The following is a 25,052-nucleotide window of genomic DNA, read 5'->3' as shown; positions in this document are numbered from 1 at the left end:
GCGATCCGTCTGTCTTTCCCACCCGTTGTACAATATGATTGATTACTCATTCTCCCAACGAATCAGCGGCCTCCCGCGTGCCGTGCCCCTGCGCTGTGCCCTCTGCTGACGCACACTCCCCACCAGAACTCCCTCTTGCACTCAGAAGCTCCCCCCAGGCGAGTTCCAGCACCGTCCACTCGTCGCTGCTGGTGGAGCTCTGATTGCCTTCTCTGAGCCTTGCACTGACGTCTATTGCTGCACTTTGGGGCTGTGCACTCCCGGCTCTCGAGCCCGGGGGCGGGGACACTGGGCTCAATGAATGACTTCCCACGATCTCCAGACCTGTGAGAACCTGGAGCCTTGCACTGACGTCTACTGCTGCACTTTCCACACTGTGTAAGTTTACGGTGGTGGTTCCAACCACGCCGTGAACTGGAGGGTAAGACGCAGGCCTTGCTGATCATTTCACTTATAATGACCATCATATGGTAGGATGTTCAGTAAATGCCCCTTCGAACTGAATAATTCTCACTTATATTTGATATTTTTAATCTCCTTTCATCTCTTGGATTTCAAAGCAGTTCCCAGTTTTAAAATAACAAAACCGTATGAAAAAAACGACAAGACACAAGAATAAACAAAGCTGTTGGTACCAAAAAATAAACTAAAAAAAAAAAAAGATCTGAAATCTCTGGTCTTTGGTCAGATAGAAATTACAAAACAAAAACATTTAGACTTCTTGAGAGTGTGTTGACTTCCACAGTTGCTAACACTCAGAAAATGCATAAAATTAACCTGGAGGAGTCCAACAACAAACCTATTAAGTGCCTGATAGTACTGCACTTAAAAACTGCATCCCAGCATCACTTTATTACTGGTGTCACCTGTCCCCTCAGTTTATACTCCTGACCCATCCAGCTAAAGGGGGAACTGACTCCTCAGGGTGCTTAGTTGGTTCTCCAGTCTCCTGTAGGCGGTGACCATCCCTCTTTGCACACAAAGGACCTTTGGGATTTATTAAATACAAAGACATTCATATGCAGTGGCTTGTCACCTGTTACTATAAACCTAAGGGCATAACATTAATTCTTCAAGGGGCTGAGGTGACATGGCAGAGGTCTGTAATCACTCAGGGGAAGCCCACCTAATCCAAGGGATGGTCTTATGTATGACCTGCATACACTTGAACTCGGGCCCCCTCACAGCCCAGCTTCAGGTAAGCCAAGGGCCCTGAGAGCCCACTAGCTTGTGGCGTTTGAGTAAAGAGTAGTAGTCTTACTTCCCTAGTCCAAGGTAATAAGGGTGTCATTATTAAAGACCCAGGGGGAAACTCCCATCAGAATTCAGTACCAGGGAGGGCTTGCGAACCCCCCAGGGGCTGTATGCATCTTCCTGGAAGATGCTCTAACATAATAAGGTGGTGAGTGTTGGAAGGGATATTGTCTCACACACCCCAAGAAAGAAGTACCCGGATGATGGGGGATGAGAATTCAGTAGCAGATTTAGTAGAAGCAAGCAAGGAAAGGGTCCCAGAGAGGGTATCTTTGGTGGCTCTCTGTCTAGGGCTTTTTATGCTGTTTTGATGAAGAACTAAAGTTTCATTGGAAAGTCTCTCTTGACTGTCCTCTTTTTCTGACTCAATTGAAGGCATGCAATTCTAATTTCTTATTCCCATAATGAGATGGTTTAATGTGTTTGTTAACCTGAGTTTGTCCTGTATGCTGAAAAGAATTGCTTGGGTTCAAAACAACCCTCTGGGGTTGACTGATGTTAGGGTCGTTAAGGAAGCCTAGGGCGACAACAGAATGTGTGGCACCAAGCTGAACGGGGCCTCCAGTCAGGCTGCCAAAGACAAGCTTGAGCCTCAGGTTTTAGTCTGGGGTGGTGGGATCCCCTTCTCCAAGGTCCCCATTTCTGTCTACCTATAGATGATCAATCTCCTGCCTCAGTGCTGAACAAGGGTCATCCTCTCCTTCTTCCTTCCCTGCTCTTCCTGCCAAGATAACCCGAGCTAAATTTTAGGCAGCTGTGTTTATCCTTGGGTGATCCTTATGTTTGCCTTTTTTTCCTCATCTGCTTTCTTCCTGTGTCATTTTTCCTTCCTTGCATTCATTTGTGTTGTAAGTTATCCTAATATCCTGTGTTCTTTGAGGTAAGGCAACCAACAAATACTGAAAAGAAAAAGCCCCCAACAACATCTTTTAGGGTAACATTTTTATATGATAAATTAACTACTGTAGAGAGTGATTTCATTTTCCACCAAAACTTGTGTAAAAATCAGAATTAAGTACCAGGATTTTACTTCTCTATTTCTATTTTTGCCCATCGAGCAAAAATACAATCAAGATAATTACTTTTTTGTAGACAGTCTAACTACAAAATTTTCTCCTCCCAGTAGCAAACAAACACATCAAGCATAAGACACTTAGAGTTCATTGAAACCAAGTAACGTGCATTAACATTACAGTTCTCGGACTTCTTGCTTATACATTTGCTCTTACTACTTCTAAGCCCAGTCACTTAACAGGGTGGATTCCAGCCAGAGGCACAAGGATATTTTTAGATCTTCCAATACTCAGCTCACCATCCACAAGATCATTTCTCCTCTTCATGGCCTAGTTCTTGATATACTATCATTCCTTCCTTCCCCAGGGCACTTAGGAAATAGTTTCAGTTTCATGCGGAGCAAGGGCTTCAGGAAGAGTTGTTCCACAGGGTCCATGGAAATGAAACCTGAATGGAAGGGCCAAATACAGCACAGTATGAGCTCTGAGTTAGCAAAGGGAACGTAAAATTGCAGAACATCACACACTTCTCAGTCACACCCAGAGTAAGATCTGGATTCTCAGATATGGTATTTCAGATTCACTCCTTCAGCCCCTGACAACTCAAGATGCCACTTGATGATGGGTGACTGAGGGATTCTAGAGAAGCAAGAGATTGGCCTCTGTGTGCTTCGAATCAGAAGTTTATTTAATGGGTAGGGAAGTGTAAAGGGTTGTAAAGTGTAATTTGTGATTGTAGTGCCAGATTCATAGCTGAAATATGTGTCTGCATATGAATATACATACATATATCTATATGAAGACAATTACATAGAAAGATATCCTATGTTCATGGATTGGAAGAATTATCATCATGCAACACCCTCAAAATTCCAATGCCATTTTTCACAGAAATAGAGGAAAAATCTTAAAATTCATATAGTACACCCCACCCCACCCTGCTTAACACACAGACTCTTTATAGCCGAGGCGATCATGACAAAGAGAACAAGCTGGAAGCATTGCACTAAATCACTTCAAATATACTATAAAGCAATAGTAATTAAAGCAGCAAAAATAGGCATTAAAAGAGCCACAAGGCCAATGGAATGGAAGAAACCTGGAAACAGTCCATGCATCTGGGGTCAAGTTTGTTCCCTGGCACTGGGGATTGAACCCAGGGGTGCTTTACCACCGAGCCACATCTCCAGCCATTTTCATTTATTCATTTTGAGACAGGGTCTCACTAAATCATTTAGGGCCTCACTAAGTTGCTGAGGCTGGCTTTCAATTTGTGCTCATCCTGCCTCAGCCTCCCAAGTTGCTGGGATCACAGGCTTGTGCCACTATGCCCAACTGGTCAATTGATTTTTTTCTTTTTCTTTCTTTTTTGGTACTGGAATTGAACTCAGGGGCACTGGATCACTGAGCCACACCCCCAGCCCTCTTTTTGAATTTTATTTAGAGACAGGGTCTCACTGAGTGTGTAACACCTTGCCTTTGCTGAGCCTGGCTTTGAACTTGTGATTCTCCTGTCTCAGCCTCCCCAGCTGCTGGTATTTCAGATTTGCTCCACCGTGCCTAGGTGATTGATTTTTGACAAAGGTGCCAACCATATGATAGGAAAAGAACAGTCTCTTTTAAAAATGGTGTGGGAAACTGGATATCCACATGTAGAAAATGAAACTGGACTCTTCTCTTGCACTGTATACAAAAATCAGTTGCAAATGGATTAAACAGACCTGAGACTATAAAATTACTAGAAGAAAACATGGGGGTTGGAGGAATACTTGACCTTGGTCTAGGCAAACAGACAACAAAAGCAAAACTAGACAAGTGAGATTACACCAAAATAAAAAGTTTCTGTACAATAAAGAAAGCAATCAACAGAATGAAGTAACAACTCATGGCAAATTATTTTGAATGGGAGAAAATATTTACAAGCCATATGTCTCATAAGGGGTTAATATATAAAATATACAAGGAACTCAAACAGTTCTATAGAAAGAAAGCAAATAATTTGATTAAAAAATGGGCAAAGGGCCTGAATAGACATTCCTCAAAAGAGGACATACCAGTGGCCAACAGGGAGTTGAAGAATGCTCAGTATTGCTAAATCATTAGGTATTATCTAATCAGATAATACCTTACTATTATCTGATTAGATAATGCCTAATTAGATATTGTATTATTTAAGCACAATAAGATACCTCACATCTGTCAAAATGACTTATCAAAAAGACAAACAATAACAAGTGTCGGGATATAGAGGAAAGGGAACACATGTACATCGGTGGTGGGTACATAAGTTAGTCCAGCCATTATGGAAACTGTGGAAGTTCCTCAAGAAACCAAACAGTTTCCACATGATCCAGTCATTCCACTCTGGGCATCTACATGGTGACGAGACAGGCACACCCCATGTACACTGTAGCACTAGTCACAATGGCCAAGTTATGGAATCAAAAGTAAGTATTCGTCCAGAGATGAATGGGTAAAGAAAACGTGGTCTAGAAGCACCGTGGAGTACTTCAGCCTTCAGGAAGTTCAGGGACTTGTGGCAATGTGGATGGAAACGGAGAACATAAGGCCACCTGAACTAAGCCAGCACAGAAAGACAGATCCCACACATCCTCCCCTACAGGCAGGATCTAAAACCATGTGACCCAGAGAGGCCGAACAGAGTTACTATCTGGGGTGGGAACTGGGGAGATGCCGGCTAATGGGCACAAAGCCTCAGACAGGAGGGAGAGCAGAGGCTTTTTCTTTGTGTATATGGCATAATGGGGTGGAGACCGTAAACGATTCTGTATTGTACCTTTCAAAATTACTCAGCATATATTTCAAATGTTCTCCCCATAAAAAAAATAAGGATTTGAGATGGAACAGCTTGAGTGAATTATTCATACTGTATTCGTAAATCACAGCATCACCTTGTATCCTATAAATATATGCATAATATATTTGCAACTATAATTTGTCAATTTATAATTTTAATACACACATAGATATTCAGAGAGCATTCACGTGTACATAAGAGGGACGAAACCTCAGGCACCGCCCAGACCAGGATTTTAGCTGAGTCAACAAACCTCTCAAACCATCCCCTGGACTTTCTGAGCAGCCTCTGACTTAGAAAGTAGAAAAGGCTGAGGGGTAGCTCTGTGGCAGAGCGCTTGCCTGGCGTGCAAGGCCCTGGCTGCTGTTCCTAGTACTACCAAAAAATAAAAAATAAAGTTAAGGAAAAAGAAAAGAAAGTAGAAAATGAGAATGAGGAAGAGGAGGGAGAAAAAAGAAGAAAAATCAATGGTTTGTGTTTCCTTTAAGGAAAAACATGTAGGACAGGAAGAATATCCTATAAACTATGAATAAAAAACAAAAGCAGAACTTTCAAATGCATTATTAATGAGGAAACCAGTTAAGCAAAATTACAACAGAAAGGGCCTTTCCTCAACGTAGTTCGCTATTCATATTATTTATTCTTGACATAGCACACATCGTGAATGCCTCAGCCTCCAAGTCCACTGTTCTCTGATGGCGGCTACTTCATGGACAAATCCTACCCACAGCCAGTCATGGAGAGCTTTTAGGGAATTCTCAGACCCTCAACTTCCATATATTCTCTTTCCAAAGAAAGTGGCTTTGAGGGCCCCTTTCTTAGTTCACAAAAGCATGCTGAACCCCCACCTGCCTCAGATCTTACAGTGGTGTCCCATCCTGAGTGTCAAATGGCAGGGGGTAAAAATAAAGGGTCATTTAGAAACTGGCATAGACCTGAGAAGAGAGAGGCTTGGGGGCTCATCCCTAGGCAGGTAGGGTGGTTTCCTTCTTGTCTTGGGTAAAGCTGATTGGGGTCTCATAGAACCAACAGACATTAAATAGGACACAAAAGCACACCACCACCCATTACTTGGATAAGGCAGTAGAGGGGCAATGCTGTGACAAAAGCCCTTCAGTGCTGAGCTTATGTGGCCCGGGCTCCTCAGTACCTACGTTTATGCAATGCAAAAAGCAAGACTTACAATTGACAACAAAAAAGTATATATCTAGGTTGGCCAGTAAAAATCTTCCCCGTGATTCCTCAGAATGGAATAGAAGACACAGACAGCCGGCTTCCCCAGGGTAAGCCACAAAGTGTCTTAATTTCTTTGAGTGGATTACTGCTTTTTTTACTCACCAAGGAATTTTGTTTTGTAAAAGCATAAACTATCAGAAATGATAGGTTGAATATCTAAAAGGCTTCAGGACTGGAAGTATTATGCATTTCAAATTTGGTAATATATAGTTTTGAAGGTCATTTTATACCATATCTTAAGTAATTCTCTGCATGAAACAAAGTTTCATGGTAGAAAGTATTCCAGTTGTGGCATCATGTCAGTGTCCAAAAAGTTTGGGACGTTAGAGCATTTTGGTTGGATTTTTGGACTAGGGATACTCAACCGATACCGCAGTAGAGCATGCAAGAAAGGTGAGCTCCAAACTGATCCCTGCTCGAACAGAAGGGCTTTAAAGCTGACCAAAAGAAAGAAAGAAAAGGAAAAGGAACAAGTTCAATGAAAATCTGTTAAGCTTGAGATGGAAAAGAAAAAACCAACATCGTGAAGCTGTGTGTTTAAACTTGTTGCTCGAGGACTGGTTTCCCCAGGGGAACGTTTGAGCAGGATCAGGGGCTGGTTGCAGGCCTTCCTCTACACTTCAGCCTGATAACCCTGAGCTGCAAGCTGGGCTGGCTTCCCCCACCAGACTACTCATCAGGGGACAGTCTGACGAGAGGCACAGGCAGCCACCACTGCTCCCCAGAGACACCCACACACGATGATGATTCTCGCAGCCTGTCTCACTGGTAAGGGCTTCCAACTAGCAAGAAAGCTGTGTGTCTGAGCAGACATCGCAGGTTCTCAAAACAATCGGGAGCTGGGGAATGACTGAAGTGGCAGCAGCTGGTTTAGGAGGCTGGACCTGTGTGACAATATGTGCTATGTGCCAAAAGTCCCTTCTTAACTTGCAGGAAGCATTCTCTCATCCAGTGTCCTTCCCAAGGAGACATGGCCACCATACACAACGGGCACCTTGCTGCTGCCCGTCCATCCACAGCAGGAGAGAGGTGGCCCACTTCTAATCTTGGGTTAAGAAAAGACCCAAGTTTTCTTTTCTTCTTTTTCCTCTCTGCATTTTCTTACAAAACTTCTGCAATGATGATTTGTTTTAATTCTTTATAATCATTAGAAATGAGGTGGAGATCAAATGGCTAAAAACAAGCCACATTAGCAGAATTGAATGGGAACAGTGCTTCAGTAAGTTCATCTGTTCACTCATCAGTGTTCAGATGAGAGGCTTGAGTTTCCTGGCTCTGATGTCACTTGCAGTGATGCTAAGCAGACAGTTGCTACACACATGTGACACAGTGCAAATCAGAGGGAGCCCTAATGTCCATTTGCCAGTGGATAAGTTAGAAGGCAATTTAATTTTTGTAATATACCAGCTTTCTTTTTCTTTTTTCTTTTCTTTTTTTTTTTTTTTTTTTGGTACTGGGGATTGAACTCAGTGGCACTTGACCACTGAGTCACATCCCCAGCCCTTTTTTGTATATTATTGGCAGACAGGGTCTCACTGAGTTGCTTAGCTCCTCACTTTTGCTGAGGCTGACTTTGAACTCGTGATCCTCCTGTCTCAGCCTCCCAAGCTGCTGGGATTACAGGCATGAGCTACTGTGCCTGGCCCCATACAAATTTTTGTATAGACATGCTTTCATTTCCAGGGCTGTATACCAAGGAGAAGAACCAGTGGGTCCCATGGTAACTCACCATGAAACTGCCAGACTGCTTCCAAAGCAGCTATACCACTGTCCATTCCCACCATCAATGTAAGAGGACCCTAATGTCTTCAGCAACACTTGCTATTTTTCTTCTTTTTATAAATTATGACTATCCTTGTAGTTGTAAAGTGGTATCGTATTGTCATTTTAATTTGCATTTCCTCAGTGACTAAAGATGTTGACCATCATTGTAAATGCTTACTGGCCATGTGCATATATTTGGAGAAATATCTTTTTAAATTTTCGGACCATTTTTAAGTGAATCCACAATTGTCTTTTGAATTGTAACAGTTCTTTACATATTGTAAATATCAAATATTAGACTTCCAAATTCTGATTTACCCATTTTTCTCATGTGACTTTTACTTGTGTTTTAACTAACACAAGGTCACAAAGATTTACTCCTAGATCTTCTTCTAAGGAGCTTATGGTTTAGCTCCTACTTTGAGGTGTGAGGTCCAGCATCCGGCTTTGTGGATGCTGTCATGAAGGGGTCCGACGTCACTCTTGCCTGTGGCTCTCCAGCACGGTGCTGAGGAGACTCTTCTTCCCCCCACTGAATTGCCCCAGCAGTCCTTGCAAAGATCAGTTGCCCACAAACATGAGAGCTTCTGACTAAACTCTCAGCTCTGTTCCACTGACTTTATGTATCTGCCCACACCATCTTGATTAAAGCAACTCTTCAGTAAGTTTTTAAAGATATTTAAAAACTTAGTTGTAGATGGACACAATAACTTGATTGTTTATTTTTTTTTAATGTGGTGCTGAAGATTGAACCCAGTGCCTCACATGTGCTAGGCAAGCACTCTGCCCCTGAGCCCCAGCCCCAGTCCCTGTGGTAAGTTTTGAAATTAGGACATATAAGTTCTCTGACTTTGTTCTTTTTTCTTTGGCCACTTGGGTTTCTTTGAATTTTCGTAGGAATTTTGGACCATCTTGTTAATTTCTGCTGTGAGTTTGATAGGAACTGGGTTGAACTAATAGATCATTTGGGGAGTACTGTCATCTTAATGATATTAAGTTGTCCAGTCCATGAACATGGGATATATTTTTGTTTATTTAGGTCTTTATGTCTTTCAATAACATTCTATAATTGTTAGAGCATCAGTTTCGCACAGAAGACAATTCTTTTAAAAAACTGTCATCTCGTACTCAGCACTTACATGCAAATGAATAACTGTGGACCAAGGACTGAGTCTGTCCTGATGATAGGTTTACATGGAAAGACCGGGCCCACGTCTGTCAGCTCACCTGAAGGGGACCCTGTTTCTATCCCGGTGAAGACCCAGAGCAGTGATTCTCACCCTACCTGCACATTAGCATTACCTGTGATGCTCAGGGCACCCCTCAGATCAGTGACATCAGAGTCTCACGGGGTGGCACCTAGGCATCAGTATTTTTTTAAATATGCAGCCACTGTGGAAAACCACTGCTTAATGACAGGAAGTTTCAGTGAAGTCTGTGTTTTATTTATTTCTATTTATTACTTATTTATATTCTATTTTATTCTAGAGAAGAATTAAACACACTAACAAGAGTTAAAAGTAAGCCGGGCACTGTGGTGCACTCCGGCAATCCCAGCAGCTCGGGAGGCTGAGACGGGAGGATCGCAAGTTCAAAGGCAGCCTCAGTAAGAGGGAGGCCCTAAGCAACTCAGTGAGACCCTGTCTCACTGAGACTTACAATGTGCACTACAGAGATCTGCACGTTGCACACAAATTTAGGAAACAGGAAAAAGTACCATACCATGGCCACAAATACAAATGTTCTTGGTGATTAGACCAAAGAAAACCTAGGTTGCCTCACAATGAGAACAGCAGACGATGAGGTTCCTCGAGGTCTGGCCCAGGCCGACCTGGTAAGCACTGCTATGGCCAGATCACAGGAATATGCAAATGACAGTGACGTCTAGAGGACACAGAGCCAGGTGGTGAATCCCGGGTACAGTCTCCCTAATCTGCAGTCAGTGATATTGTTCTTCCATAAAAGCAACTACAGCCAAAAAAGAAAACACAAACCAGGCTCCACCCCTCCCCACACAGTCTCCTAAGCCTGTCCTCCACCTCCCGTCGCCCCTCGGTCCTCCCTGTACCTGAATCTGTCTGTGGCTGGGGTGCTCTCCGTGTTGAACTCGGCCACTGGCACGCCCCTCGAGGCCACCTGGGGGGCGAACATGGCTGCTGGGTAGACCACAGAGGAAGTCCCCACCTACAAGGCAAGCACACAGAAATGGACAGTGACCATACTATGGGAGGAGAAACAGTTTTTCAGAGAACCTTACGTAGATTCAGGCAGGTCTGTGGTTGCAGGTGTGGGAAAAGCTAAGCTGCAGGAGACACAGTGCGGGGTGTCCAGGGGACACGCTGGAAGTTAAGAGGTGTCCTTGTAGCCAATCACTTGATTGGAAAGAATGTGTGACGTAGAAGGGAGAGTTAGGCAAGTGGACACAGTGGCAAAGAAATGACCCAATTGACATGTTTTGAGGTAGAGCTTTGGTTTTGTTTTTGCTCTTTGAAGTTATACAGATAATCCATATTCTTTTTTAAAGTTGGAAATATGAAGAAAAAATATGTATTTCACCCATAATCCTAGTACCCCAAGATAACCATTGTCAACATTTTAATATATATCCTTTCAGGACTTTCCTTATAAAATATACTTATAAACATCATTTATAGAAATGGAAAGACTGGGCAAGAACCAGCCTTTCTCCTGAACAGTCTGTCATGAATGCTGACGGTGCTCAACACTGGGCGCACCTGATCAGACACTGGCTAAATGGATGTGTACCCACCAGAAAGCACCTTTGTTTTTAAAGACAGATAAAGGAAATTTGGAAATATTCATATGCTTTGGCTAGTTAATTCACTCCTAGAAAATGTGTCCTAAGGAAATTAAAGAGCTTGCTACGATTTATATCTAAGGATATTCATTACAGCAGTGTTTAAAATACCAAATTTTCAAACAGCCCAAAATGTCCAACTGTACAGGATTAATTCAGTGCATCATTTTATATCCACGTGATGGAGATCATGCAGGCAATTAAAAGGTGACTCAGATTCAGATGCACTGACATGGAATATGCTGAGTGAATTTCTAGGTAAATAAATCAGTTTCAAGACAGAAAATATTTCAAGAACTCATTTTTTTAATAGTAATCAATGTGCATGTATCTGCATAAGGAAAGGTCTAGAAGAGCGGTGGGCAGACTTTCTAGACACTTACATAAGTAAGTGTCTCGGGCCTTGCAGGCCTCCTGTCTCTGCCATTGTAGTGTGAGAGCACCCAGAGACAGTGTGCGGAAGAACAGCCACAACTGTGTTCCAATAAAACTTTATTCACAAAACAGGGCGTAGATCAGATTTGGCCTGCAGGCTGCAGCTTGCTCACCCCTGGTCTACAGGAAAACATACCAATTTCAGAATGATGATTTCTAATTTCCATTTTATAATTTGATTTTCTTAATTTTTAAAAATTTTCTCCTTTTATCAATGAACTTTAATAATGAGCATGGATTATACCTAAAGTCTCAATCAATGACATGTTCTTTTTTTAATGTTGCAGACAAGACAACATTAGTTTCGCATCTTAAGGTCAACTCTTATTCATTGTTTCTTAGTTTTTCTGTAGGACACCACAAGACTTCTCCACATACTTCTTTGAGGAAAGGAGGGAGGGGGGAGGCGAGAACAAACTCCTTCCCATCTTTAGTGTGTTAGAAGACCCTGGAGACTAGGGAAGGGTGTGACTTACCACCAGGCATAAGTCACAGAGTGCCAGCTCTCTGTCAACCTCCTCCAGAACGGCAGGATCCAGGTTCTCTCCAAACCACACCACGTGAGGTCGCAGCAGGCCCCCACACCCTGCCTCTTCACACCTGGAAGAACGTGATCCTTAAGTCACCCCAGCCAACCTGCCAGGTAGGCTCACAGGTGGATGGAGGAAGGCTGGGGCCACCCCAAACCCAGGCCAGCCAGAAGGGTCACCTCTGATCCTTCTTATCCCAGTATGACCTCGTCCTGGACATGAATGAAGGGCTAAGGTGAGCTGTCCTGTTACGTTTTTCTCTCGACTCTGTGCACCAAGTTGTGTGGACATTTTTTCAGCTGAACTTAACCTTCTGTTACTAAAAAGTCTTCTTTCTGCTACTTCATTTTACTCAGTGGCACAGCCGTACTCAGTTACCCAGACCTGGGTGAAACACTGGCCTCAGATTTGCCTCTAATACACAAACCACCCCTAAGTTCATCAGTGACCTTCCGTTTCTTCTCTGATTCATGTCTCTCTCAAGTCCTGCCTTGAACCACACTCTCCAGGATCCACTAGAAAAACTGAATATTTTGTCTTTTCACACTTGGCCTCATGGGTCAGGGCTAGTTTCTGCATTTGTACAATTATGTTAAGGGACATTTCACTGAAATTAAAATGTTTAGGTCTTGATTTCTGATTTTTTTCCCCCAATCTGAACACAAATGCTAATCAAAGGTTTTTACCCACCGGGGAAGTTTCTCAACTGGGATTCTGGCATCTTCCGTTTCAGGTTCTGGAGCACTGAAGCAAATAATAACAGAAAAGAAAGAATGTCATCAATGCAACCAAACAACAGAGGAACAAGGTCATTCTTAGGTATTTGTTTAGCAGAGTAGCCCATGCTAGCTTAGGAGGGTCCAAGGATAGACCCCAAAGAACTGGAGAGATGGAATTTGCATGGGGAGAGGCTGGAGTGACCAGGCGTGTACTTCATCATCATGGGCACCTTCTGCAATAACCTTATATTAACATGTTTTTTATATAATTTATACTGTTCTAAGGTGGGCCAGTAGAACTCTTATTCAATATTTTGAATCTTTTCTTAAGTTTTTTCTCCAATTATAATGATAATGCATATTCACCATAGAAATGTTGGAAATTTTTGAATGATATGAAGAAAAAATAAAAATTATAATATCTCCATTCCTGATACTATTAACATTTTGTGGTATTTTCTTCTGGTCATTGTGCTAATACACAGACACATAAACATGGATTATGTACATATGTTTAAATAAGAACTTAGAATCACATGGCAGATGGTTTGGAATCCTATAGTTTTTACTTAAGCTTTCAGATTGTGAGCAAATTATTTTATCTTATGTCTGTACCTTGTATAGTCTTATTTCTCATGAATATCTATGGAATCTTCAATGAATGTTCAATTTCTTCACATTTATGTTCAACTTAAAGAAGAAAACATAATTATTCTGTAGTGTAATATAATTACCCTTTTCCTGATAAAGCTGGACAAATTGGACTCTTGTAATTCTCAGCCACAGCTCCACAAGAGGTGCATCGAGTTTTAAATAAGGTACCTGAAAACACACGTTAAGCAAGTTCAGAACTGAGTATAATTAAGGCAGTCATCTCTACGTTTGAAAGGGTGTGCTGTGGTTTGGAATGTCCCCCAAGGGCCCATGAGTTAACAGCTTGGTCCTTGGCTTGGAGCTATCTGGAGGTGGTGGAACTTTTAAGAGGTGGGGCCTAGTGGGAGGAAGTTAGGTCATTGGGGGCGGGTCTTTGGAGGAGATAATCAGGACCCTGGTCCCTCCACTTCCTGTGTTTCCCAGCTGCCATGAGGTGAGCAGCTTACTCCATACATGCTCCATGCCATAGACTGACCATAGACTGAAACCTCCCAAACTGTGAGTCAAAATAAACCTTTTTTCCTTTTAAGTTAGTTATCTCAGATACTTTGTTACAGAAATCTGACTAACACAAGATAAAAATAATTTTGTTCTTATACATTTCTTTGGAATAGGCTTACCCTAGTATCATGGGAAACAGACACGAAGTTCCATTGAACCAGGCAAGAGCAAATTCCCTGAAGGACTTTGCAATCCCCAGAGCGAAAATAACTAATTACATGAATAATGTGCTCTCAGATTACCTTGGACTGAAGTTTAGTGGGAAACGAAGTGGTCAGTAAGGAAGATGAAGCTAAGGGTATGACTTACTAAGTATAGAAAGGTTCAGGCTAGCAGCGTTCATAAAATCTTAACCTTGATTTAATAAAGATTGAATCTTTTACACAAAAGCAGCTCAGTGAATAATTAGTAAAAGAAAAATTAATACTAGCAACCACTTACTGAGCTAAAGCAATAATGGTGGGCACGGTTTACTGACTATTGCCATGTGCTGGTGTTGTCCTGAGCTTTTCACACACCACACTGTACATAAGCTGTCTCTTTCCATCCGCTCTCTGCGGGAGACATCGCTCCTCTATGCCATGTGGAGCTGATGGGTCTGTCCATCACATTCCAAATACCAGCTTGGCCACAGGTTCCAGACTGGTGCTACTGCAGTGCCCAACCCCATGGCAGTAGTGTTTGCTCAAATGGGTGGTAATGGCCCGGTGAGGTCACCCAGAGGTTTATTTTCTGAGGATCTAGTTACCACACTGGAGTAAGCCGGAAGCTGCCAGAAGCTACCTCCCGTGGAGCACGGAGGCAGATCAGCTGCAAAGGGAGCAGAGGTGGAGAGTGCCCCCCTGGGGATGAAGGGAAGTACACAGACACCCCGGGGTGCTGGCCCCATCCCACCCTGACCCTGCTGAAGCAGCTGCCCCGTGGCCAGCCTGCTTGCCCTGCAGCTGTGCTGGGAAGCTGTCACTGTAGGATACCTTTCCCCAGAGCCCGGGAGGGGCTCACAGGGATGCAGATGACAACAGCTATGCTAGTGGGCAGGAAGGATGGGGGCAGGGGGGCAGGGTTTTAAAGTCCGATTCCCTCACCATGGATTTCTAGAAGGTTCTTGGTGCCAGCCCTGCGGTGCAGCTCGTCGATGTTCTGGGTGATGACCATGACCCGACGGCCCTGACCGCTCAGCCGGGCCTCACACTCGGCGATGGCCCGGTGTGCGGGGTTGGGCTCCTTGGTCAGCATGACCTCCCTGCGGTAGTGGTAGAACTCCCACACCTGCGACGGGTTGCGGGCAAAGGCCTGAGGAGTGGCCAGGTCCTGGGGGTGACAGAGGAGGCAGGATCAGGGCAGAGAGAGGCAGCAGGCTCTGGACTGTTCTCTAAGACCGTCAGGCAGCCCCTGGGTGAGGCTGGGGCCCATCTGCTTTAGGTGCAGGTTTGTGGCACCAGCCCAGGACCCAGGACTGTGGAGAAGTCAGTCTGAAATATGCTGTTGCTAGGGCAGGGGACATGCAACCTGGCCCGCCGCTCCTCAGGCAGTTATGAAACACGAGGAAAGGACTGCGTGTGAAGATGAACCTACTTTTATTTTTGTTCTTTTTTGGTACTAGGGATTGAATCCAGGGTGCCTTACCCCAGCCTTTTTTAGTTTGAGACAAGGTCTCCTTAAGTTGCTTAGAGCCTCACTAAGTTGCTGAGGCTGGCCTCAAAGTTGGAGCCCCCCCTCTCAGCCTTCCAAGTGGCTGGGATTACAGGCGAGCATCACTGCACCCAGCTGAACCTACTTGTTCACAGAACTCCAAAATACATGAAGTCAATCTCAATTTGAGGTGCACCCAAGAAAAACATGAACTGCAAAACACTCAACTGTAGTACGATGGTTGTAATTGAGGAAGTGGGTTCTTACAGCTAAACGAGAGCTACATGCACACAACTACATACACAACACACACACAACTATACTCATACACACACACTAGAACACCACCCCTACACACTTACACACAAACTATACATATCCACACACGACTGCACACGTACATATAACCTCACATGTTAACAATATCTAAAACATCTGTGTTTTAAAGTATGGGTCTCTTCTAGAAGAGGCCAGCCTCATCACTGGTGAGTGAGCAGAGCAGGACTGACTGGGGCTGGAACGGATGAAAGGACACAAGGAAGCCCTTTCAGGGACAGACCGTTCCACATCTTGCCTGTGGAGGTGGCGGTGTGATCGAGCTGCACACACACCTTTCACAACTCAGCAAACTGTACACACCCTGCACGTGTGTACTCCGTTCTGCTGAATCCTGCCTCCATTAGCACTAGCCTTCAGAAGCGTGGCTTCTCTGTCTGGGACGCGTGTCCCCGTTCACAGGCGGGCCCCCAGCTCACCGTCAGCCCTCTTCTCCCTGTCCTAGCAGCACTGCCCTCTGTGAGCACGCTGTCCCCTGGAGGACCCTCGTCAACCCTGCACCCCTCCCTCCTGCTCACCACCCAGGACTCAGTGGCCTGGAGGAGCTCACAGGTGACCTAGGACTGTGTACGTGGGGTCTTTGGCATGGGGTTGGCCTCTCTCCTGCCACAAGTGCTCAGCCTCCTTGGACACCAGGAGCGCCCTCCCCCTGTTCCTCCTGGGGCCTGCGCCCCTGTGGCTGCCCCCCAGCAGATCTTGCTTCCTCTACCCTGGTGGCCCTCTGCTCCTTTCTCCCCTCCTTGACCTTCAAGGGGATAATCCCCAGGCCCCGGAGGGGACATCTGCCAGCCTCAGACACTTAATAGAGGAAAGAAGGGGCGAGGTCACAAACCTTCATGCAACGACAAACTGCCAACCTACTAGGTGTGGAAGCCATGTCCTGAAGTAATAATTCACGACTGTCTTCATCCAACCACAAAAACATCTATTAAGCACGAATAATATGCCAGCGTTCTGGGAACTGGACAGTACAATAAAACAGACCAAATTCCCTGCTCTCTAGAATTAAGACTGTACCACGCCAGGGGCCTGGGAGGGCACAGAAGGCAAAGGGTCGTGCTGGGATATGCTGGAGGAACAGTGCTACAGTGTGGGTCAGGAATCACCCCCAGGCCCAGGTGTGGATGGTGGGACCTTCAAGAGCTGAGGCCTTGAGGGAGGTTTTGTCACTGGGGACATATCCATGAAGGGGACTGTAGGACCCTGGGCTCTTCCTCTTTTCTCTGTTGCTTCCTAGCCAAGAGCCAAGTGGCTTTGCTCCTCCGTGCTCATCCCACCCAGCCCCAAAGCCCTGAATAGTCGTGCCCTGAAACCTCCAAAACTGTCATCCAAAATAGACCTTTCCTAAGGTGATTATCTCAGGTATTCATTATGATAATAGAAAGCTGAATAACACAGAAACAATCTATGTTGCAATCATGGAGTTGGTCACACAACTATATCCATTTGTTAAGATTCATTGAATATATGCTTAAAATTGGTGAATTTTGTTGTATGTAAATCTCAATAAAAATTAAACAAAACAAAACCCAGATCCATTTACACCCTCTTAGAACTTCTATTCTAATGGTCTTCAGTTAAATATTTAAGCATCAAGTTGGGGGCAGTGGTGCACGTCTGTAATCCCAGGGGCTCAGGAGACTGAGGCAGGAAGATCACAAGTTCAAAGCCAGCCTCAGCAACTCAGCGAGGTCCTAAGCAAATCAGCAGGACACTATCTTTACATAAAATATTAAAAAGGGATGGGGATGTGGCTCAGCAGTTAAGCACTCCTGGGTTTAATTCCTGGTACCAAAAAACAACAAAACAAAACAAAAACATTTAAGCATCAAGCCCTCAGCCTTCAACAATTCAACTTTTAATATGAATATTTCACAGAAACTTTAAAAATGTGAAAAATTTAATTTAAATTCTTTAGAAAAGTAAAATTATGCTAACAAAAGTTTTCAGATTCTACTTTAATGTAATTACTGGGAAAAATTTAATTTTTCTGTAAGTATAATCTATTTATATCTAGAAGGTAAAGACAGTGACTGTTTAAATTTGAGATCTTTATCACAGGGACATTATGTTGATGCCAAAATCAACAGGACAAACTTCTCCCTCTGCATTTCGGGCATGGGTACAGGTTCGGAGCCACACTCTGTTTCGACTTCATTTAGAATTTTTTAATGTTCTGGAAACATTACCAACCTGAGCTTGCCACCTTCTCCAGTAGCCTCCCGCTCCTCGGAATGTTGGTACCCCACTCTCAGCACTGATGCCTGCCCCCGAGATGATGACGATGTGCTTGGCTTTGGCAAAACATGTCCGAAAATGGGCCATATCTAAACGGAGAGGAAAACTGGTATTGACCCCGTGTACTGTTTACACATTTATATCCCATATCAACTGTCTCTATTTTGAAACTTGACCTTGTATGAAGTTACACATTAAGATACTTACGTAGAAATACTTCCATAGAAACTTCAATCATGAAGTCACTGTGTCCCTCGGCCTGAAGGGTGAGTGTGTGGCACTTTAAAGAAGCAGGGGCTTTGGGCACAGTGAGCTCCGCCTCCCACCCAACCCTTCCTGAGCCTCAGCTTCCTCAGCTGCCTGATGTGTACCATGGTGCCTTCTTAGAGCAGAGCTGCTGTGCAGATTTTTAAAAGACCGATGGATGGGAACCTGCCTCCCTTCATAAAAGTCACAACAAGCATGTGCATTTGTGTGAAGGCTGAGCTGAGGGCCACTGGGTCCAAAGCCCCAATTCCTCCCTAAATCCATCTTTCCTGTGGGAGTCTTGCTCATTCCATCTTCCCTCAGCACAGCCACCAAAGGTGAGGATAAAGTCCCCCTGCCCTGGGAACAAGTGCCCTGCCCAGCATGGACGCCTGACCACCTCCTCTACAGCTCACACAAGAGCCAGGCTCTCCCTGGGGCACAAGAAGGCAGATGAACCCAGAGAATAGCTCACCAGCAGGTTCCCGTGAGCACAGACTCGCCTTGCCTTCCTGCCCCAGCAGCCTCCTCCTGCCTCTTCCCAGGGCAGCATGTGGTTGGCAAGGGCTAAACATGTGTAGATCACAGGTGGCATCTTTCTCCCCAGAAAATGTCCTCATCCCAGGTAAGGAGCAGGAGCCACACTTGGAGCGGACAGTGGGGGAGCTGCCGCTGCTGCTCTTGGGCAGCAGAGACTGGAGAAGGGCTGTGGTCCAGGCGCTGCCCGTGGCCGACCAATGCTCTTCTCCCCCAGGCCCCGTAGCCCTGAAGGCCCTTAGGGGGACAACTGCTGTGGCCATGGTAGGCCAGACCTAGTGGGTACAGAACTGGGGACAGTTTCCAAGAGGAGAAGGGGGATTCCCTCTTCCACCATCCCCGAAGGACAAGTGGGTGCTGGCCCAGCTGTGACCACAGCAGGTACTGTCACAAAAGCAGGGTACACCCCTGACATGGATGTCTTCCAGGAACAGACACCCTGTGTGAAAGCATGAAAGATTCCAGCCAAAATGGAACGGAATTCCTCAGCTGACCAAGCAGGTAGGTAGGTGTCCTGGGCTTCCCCTCCTGAGGTAATACCAACCAACATCCAACTTTGACTGAATGAGTGTCCCTGAGAGACAGAAGCGGGGAAGGAAGACAGTGGGATGGGGGCTCGGAAACAGTTGACTTGAGTGTTAAAGAGAAATGGGGTGTGATTTGCATCCCCAGCTGGTAAAGCAGGACCCACTATTTCTCATACTTGGTCTCCTTACTGTCATAAGCTATAGCCACACACTGTGCTGGGCCCCGGATAATCCCAAGAAAGGCCTCGTCCTCCCTCTTCTCCCCTTCCTCCCTGCTACACAGCAGACTACTGGGAAAAGTGAGCCAAGGGGCAAGTGGACCCTCAGACCAGAGAACCAGAGCAGTCCAGCTCCTGTGGCTCTCTGGGCCATGCTCCTGGTAGTGTCAGGCTGGAAGAAACCAAGGGGGCTTAGGCACACTATTGTCTCCCAGTAAAACCAGCCCACAACCCTGACAGCCAGTCGCACTGAAGCCCTGGCTGACCTCACACCTGTTTCTGAGACAGGCTGGGGAGAAAAATAAGACCCACTGGACACTAAAGCTACCAAGCCCAGAGGACCCTGGGAACAGCAGCCCAGTCTGGGTAAATTCGTTTCTACTCTACCCTAACCACCTGGAAGAACAAAGCTCAAGGACATTAACAATGAGAAAACGTACAAGTGTTTCTCTGGGGACAGCCTGTACAGCTGCTGGGTTTGGCCCCTACAAATGTCCCTAAGGACTTCAAGGTTCACCCCTGAAACTATCCCCAGCCTGAAAGGTCTTTTCTACCATGCAGATAAACTCTGTCATTTCCTGAAAAATCTATCCCTAGGTCCGGGTGACTTCTATTAAGGAACCACATAAAGCAACTTCTACAAACAAATAAGAAGTCAGTGTAGGTTTGGTTCTGGGAAAAGAGGATATAAAGTGCAGTAACGTTACTGTGGTGTGAAATCTTTTAAAACACGTTTTCTAGGGCTAGAGGTGTAGTTCATGGCAGGGTGCTTGCCTGGCCTGCACGAGGTCCGAGCACTGCAAACAAAGCAAAAACGAAAACTACATTTTCACTTGCTAAAGCAAAGGTGCCCACTTGTTCTGTGGTTCCAGACACAGAAAACCCACTTTGTGCCAAAGTCAGGTACATGCCCCAGAAGCTCCCACAGACTCTAGCAGCCTGCTGTGCACCAAGGGGCCAGGTGGATGAGTAGAACTGGGTGTTTTGATTCTTTTTTTCCGATAGTGGGCAAAATGGAAGCAGGCATTGTTACACCTGAGCAGACTCATGGTATCAGGGAGATATTCAAAACTAAGAAATAAGGCAAAAAAGAGCTCAGAGTGGCCTTTCAATGGTATATTAAAGCTCTGTGTAGCAGCTCACCTAAGGATCATTTATCTATAAACTGCATGGCCTCCCTCCTCCCTATAGGCTAAGATCCATTAACCTGCAGAGTTTTGTCAAGTACAAAGAATTTCCAGTAGAAAATCAAACCCCACATTGCCCTCGGGGACCACCACCAGTTTTTCCCTCCTGCAGAGAGGTGAGGAGTTTAAAAGAGAAATCATGGACTGGGAGATGGCTCAGTGCTGAGTACTTGCCAGGCATGTTCAAGGGCCTGGCTTCCACCCCAGCATTGCCAACAAACAAGCAAGAACTCATGGGTTTGAAGTTTGGGAGAAGCATCAACATGCCAAACAAATAGACATCCCTTGAGCATTAAGAGAGAAACTGTGACCCTGCCTAGGAAGGCCCTGCCCAAAAGAGGACAGGGTGGCTTTGTCCAAAGTCTCGCCTGGCACCTACTTATTATAGGCGGTCCCTTAGAACTGTAAGTAGGAAACTCAGGAAATTCACAGTCCACTGGAGAGGAGATGGGAGGACTTACTTGAACTTGGACGAGCCATTGTTAGGCAAATCTTGCTTTGAGGGGATACCGGAGACCTCAGACAATGACACAGCTGGGAAATTAATCGGCTGGGGACAATCTGGAGAGGTCGCATCTGGTTTTATTAGAAGTACTAATTCTCCAGGCAGGCTTTTAAAAAATCAGAAAGCAAAATATAAACAATCAGAAAACATTCAAGTGTGTGTATGTGTGTGTGTGTGTCTTGTTAAGGGCACTATTATATGTATTTACGTAGACCCAGATGCTCCCTGACTAACAATAGGGTTTTGTGACAATGTAAAAATATTGTTAATCAAAAATGCATTTACTATTCCTAACCTGCAAAACATCACAGCTTAGCCTCAACTACCTTAAATGTGCTTAGAACACTTACATTAGTCTACAGCGGGCAAAATCACCCAACAGGAACCTACTTTATAATCAAGTGTTGATTACTACACATGATTTACTGAACACCCTATTAAATGCAAATAAACAGCACCGTGGTAAAGCCAAAAAGTCTTCAGAGGAATCATTGTGAGTTAGACAAGAACATCCTTAACAAAAATCCTTAGTTTCATGATATTCAGGTCTTTGTGATATTCATCCTGTGTTGACTATTTTCAGTTTGTGCTCTGGAACACCCCTGAAGACACTCAGAGGTTCCCCTGAGCAGTGGCTCTCAAGTATGATGTCAGATCAGCAGTGAGGTCACCAAGACTTAGTGAGAGATGCAAAGCTTCGGGCTCCACCCAGATCACTGAGTCAGAGGACACTGCGGCTGGAGCCCTTGGACCTCCTGCAGGTGAGCCTGAGACCACTCCAGTTTGAGAATCACTGCCTTGGAGGCTTGGGAAGAGGCTAAGTGTGAGAATTCATGCTGCTTTATTCAAAGTACAAAAACCTTTTTAAAATCTCTCTAAACGTTTGATGAAAGTACAGTTTCTATGAGAACGCCATTTCTGAGATCTGAACTAGGCAGGGAAGTTGTGAACCAGGTCAGCAAGTAGGGTCAGGATGACAAAGGCCTGAGAGTGTCTCTGCAAGGTAGCACATATCCGAACTCAAGGAATTTTATAAAAGGGAAACAAACACAAAGAAAGACGTGGATCAATTCAAAATGACTTATCTATGGATATCAGACTATTGTGGTTGACAACAAAGTCTAGAGACAAATGTCCCTCTGTAGGGGATTTGTTCAAAAAACTCATACTCACAGTAGGCACTATGGCTTCTTTAAAAAAGAATGTCTGCTTCTACTTGTAGATTCTGGAATAAATGAAACCGTGGGGACAGGAAATATATTTGTGGCCATCAGAAGGGGCATGAGTAATTACAAAGTGACAGGAGGGGACGGGATAATGGAACATCATAACTATGGTGGTGACTGTGTCTATCAAAACTCAGAACTTACACTAAGAAAGGGTTAATTTTACTGTAACTAAATACTTAAAAATAACAGGTACAGAGGTTCAGTTTTGCAGGATAAAAAGTTGTGGAGACTGGTAGCACAACAATACCAATGTACTTCATACCACTTAACAATACCTTTAAAATGGTTAGGATGTTTCACTTTGCTACTTGTATTTTGCCACAATTAAAAAAAAAAAAAAAAAAAAAAAGCCAAGCCAGGAGTGGTGGCATGAATTTGTAAGTCCAGTGACTCAGGAAGCTGAGGCAGGAGGATCACAAGTTCAAAGCCAGCCTCAGCAACTTGGCAAGACCCTAAGCAACTTAGGGAGACCCTGTGTTAAGATAAACAATAAAAAGGGCTGGGGATGTGGCTCAGTGATTAAGCGCCCCTGGATTCAATCCCTGGTATCAAACAACAAAAACCTGCAAAGTTGTCTCTTCTCTGATAGAGATCTCCAGGATACAGAGTTGAGGGCAAACAGTAAACAGTGTTTTGTAAGAGATGAAGAAAGGGCACCTTGGAGCTACATAAATGCAATACACGAGTCCTCAGGTGTTTATACCGACAGACTCCAGGACCCTGCCAGGGTTAGCAGCAACCCCTACCAATGTCCACTGCCACTAAACCTGATGATTACCTCTCTGGGAAACGTGCTTCCCTTAGTTGACAGCCCCCACCTGTCCTGACTTTCTACCTCTCTGGCCCTGTCACTCTGGATCTCCCATCCTCCCAAGCTCCTGACCCTGCCCCTAGCCTCCGGCCCCAGGTGAAATGGCCAGCTCCCACCCTACACTCGCAGGCCTGAGCGCCCAGCTGTCCCAGAGCCGCCTTCTCCCAATGCCTCACTGCAAGACTTAGCCGACGCCCCCTCCTCCGCACCACAGCTCTGCAAATCCGACAGCTCCACCTGCACCTGCGCCCTCCTAGGTCCACGGTCACCACCTTGGATGCTGCAGAAGGTCCCTTTCTCAAAAGGGTGGCTGGGCCCAGCGTCCTCCGGGGCGGGCCAGGCGGCCTCCCAGGCCCACCTGCGCCAGCAGGGACACTCTGTCTTGCAGCCCGGCCCCTCCCGGGTCTCTCCGGACCCAGCCACTCGGCGCTGCGCCCCGAAGGCCTCGGCTCCCCGCCCGCGCCGTGCGCCCTGCGGCTCCGCAGAGGGAGCTCCGTCCCGAGTCTGCGAGTCCTCACTCCTGGGGCCACCAGAGCCCGGGCCGACCCCTCCCACGCTGCCCTCTTCCGCCGTCCCAGGCGCCTCCCCCAGCACCACGGGCCGCGCATGCGCGCCGCAGGGAGCCGGGGACGGGGCGCACACCCCCGCCGAGCCGGGCCACCGCGGAGTCGGGCCCAGCGCGAGGGGGGCGCACCTGCTCCAGGCCGCAGGGAGGAAGCGGGCCGCGGGGCCCAGCCTCCGCGTCCTAACCGGCTGCAGCGGCCCCTGCCGGAGAGCCAGGCCTGCGCTCCCGAGCGAGGGACACCGGTCCGTCCTGCTCACAGTCGGGAGGAGTGTTCTTTGTTTTCCTTTCTTTGCGCCACGGCGGGCTGGGGAGGGCACGCGACCTGCTTGGTCCTCGGGAGCTTCCAAGGTTGCGGGAGTAACCGCTTGGGTGGCTTCCTCCTCGCGCCCACAGCCGGAGCACAAAGGGTCTGGGCAGAGCATCCAAACAGCAGGGTCGGTTCCCTCGAAACTCCGTTTTAGATGTTGGAAGTCGCTTCCCGGGCTAGCCCACCCAGGCCTCACATGAATGCGCCCTGCCCCACTGGCACTTGACTTGCAGGAGTCCTGGTACCTGGACCCTTCCAGCGGCTCCGGGACTTTTTTTTCTTTGATGGAGACTCATCTGCACAACTTTTCCTAGAATGGAATTAGTTATGGATTTGCCAATGGGCCAGAGAGGGAAGTGATCTGAGAACTTGGGGGCAGATCGTTTAACAATGAAGAGAGTGAGTGAGTGAGTGTGTGTGTGTGTGTGTGGTTGTGTGTGTTTCCTCCCAAATTTCAACCATGTTCCAGTTTGGCTGGAAATTCCACCCACTTGAAGGCCCCTCTCACTTCTGTAGGTTGTGCTAGCATCTCAGGGGCTTCTGGAGGCCGGTGGGCACCCACATCTGGCCTTTATTTTTCTCTAATGTGGATGTGGTTCTTCTTTTGGGCCCAGCATTTCTAAGAATTTGCCGTGTGTCTATGGACTAATTTAAATCCTTCCCACCACATGATGAAGTAGGTACTACCATCCACACTTTACAGTGGGGAGACTGAGGCCCAGGAAAAGTTCCCAGGCACAAAGCTGTCAGTCAGTAGAGCTGAGATGTGGGCCTAAGCGCTTTGGCTTCAGCCACAAGAGTCCAAGCCACAGCATAGACCTCCTCTCAAAGTTGTGTTTCATTGCTCTCTGTGCTTATTGCATGAATCCCTTATTAAAATCTGCTGAGGTCCACAGGCCCACTATGTAGCCCTCCACCCTTCTGGGGGCATTGTATTTCGTTAAGTCCAGGCTCATCCCTTCTTCCAGGCTT

At 45.9% G+C, this 25,052-nt stretch overlaps 1 protein-coding gene across 7 annotated transcripts; it reads right to left on the bottom strand.

Moving 5' to 3' along the window:
* Nucleotides 1–2,181: 2,181 nt before the first annotated feature.
* Sirt5 (sirtuin 5) lies at nucleotides 2,182–23,772 on the bottom strand. Of its 7 annotated transcripts, none has more exons than XM_046453497.2 (10): nucleotides 23,418–23,772; nucleotides 22,342–22,393; nucleotides 21,125–21,274; nucleotides 17,904–18,037; nucleotides 14,828–15,053; nucleotides 13,322–13,409; nucleotides 12,559–12,612; nucleotides 11,815–11,938; nucleotides 10,154–10,269; nucleotides 2,182–2,715 (listed from the first exon to the last, which is right to left on the bottom strand). In XM_046453497.2, the coding sequence occupies exons 3-10, from the start codon at nucleotides 21,237–21,239 to the stop codon at nucleotides 2,640–2,642; spliced, it is 933 nt and encodes a 310-aa protein (XP_046309453.1). In that variant the 5' UTR covers nucleotides 21,240–21,274; nucleotides 22,342–22,393; nucleotides 23,418–23,772; the 3' UTR covers nucleotides 2,182–2,639. The 7 variants fall into 7 exon arrangements, with proteins under 7 accessions (XP_046309453.1, XP_046309456.1, XP_046309451.1 ...); XM_046453500.2 differs by having other exon boundaries at nucleotides 23,481–23,772; XM_046453495.2 differs by lacking the exon at nucleotides 22,342–22,393.
* Nucleotides 23,773–25,052: the final 1,280 nt, after the last annotated feature.

Source organism: Marmota monax, unplaced genomic scaffold, assembly GCF_021218885.2.
Source record: "Marmota monax isolate L192 unplaced genomic scaffold, Marmota_monax_Labrador192_F-V1.1 WCK01_AAM20220418_F8-fsc00029, whole genome shotgun sequence".
Lineage (NCBI taxonomy): Eukaryota > Metazoa > Chordata > Mammalia > Rodentia > Sciuridae > Marmota > Marmota monax.
This window is presented reverse-complemented; position numbering and strand designations above follow the sequence as displayed.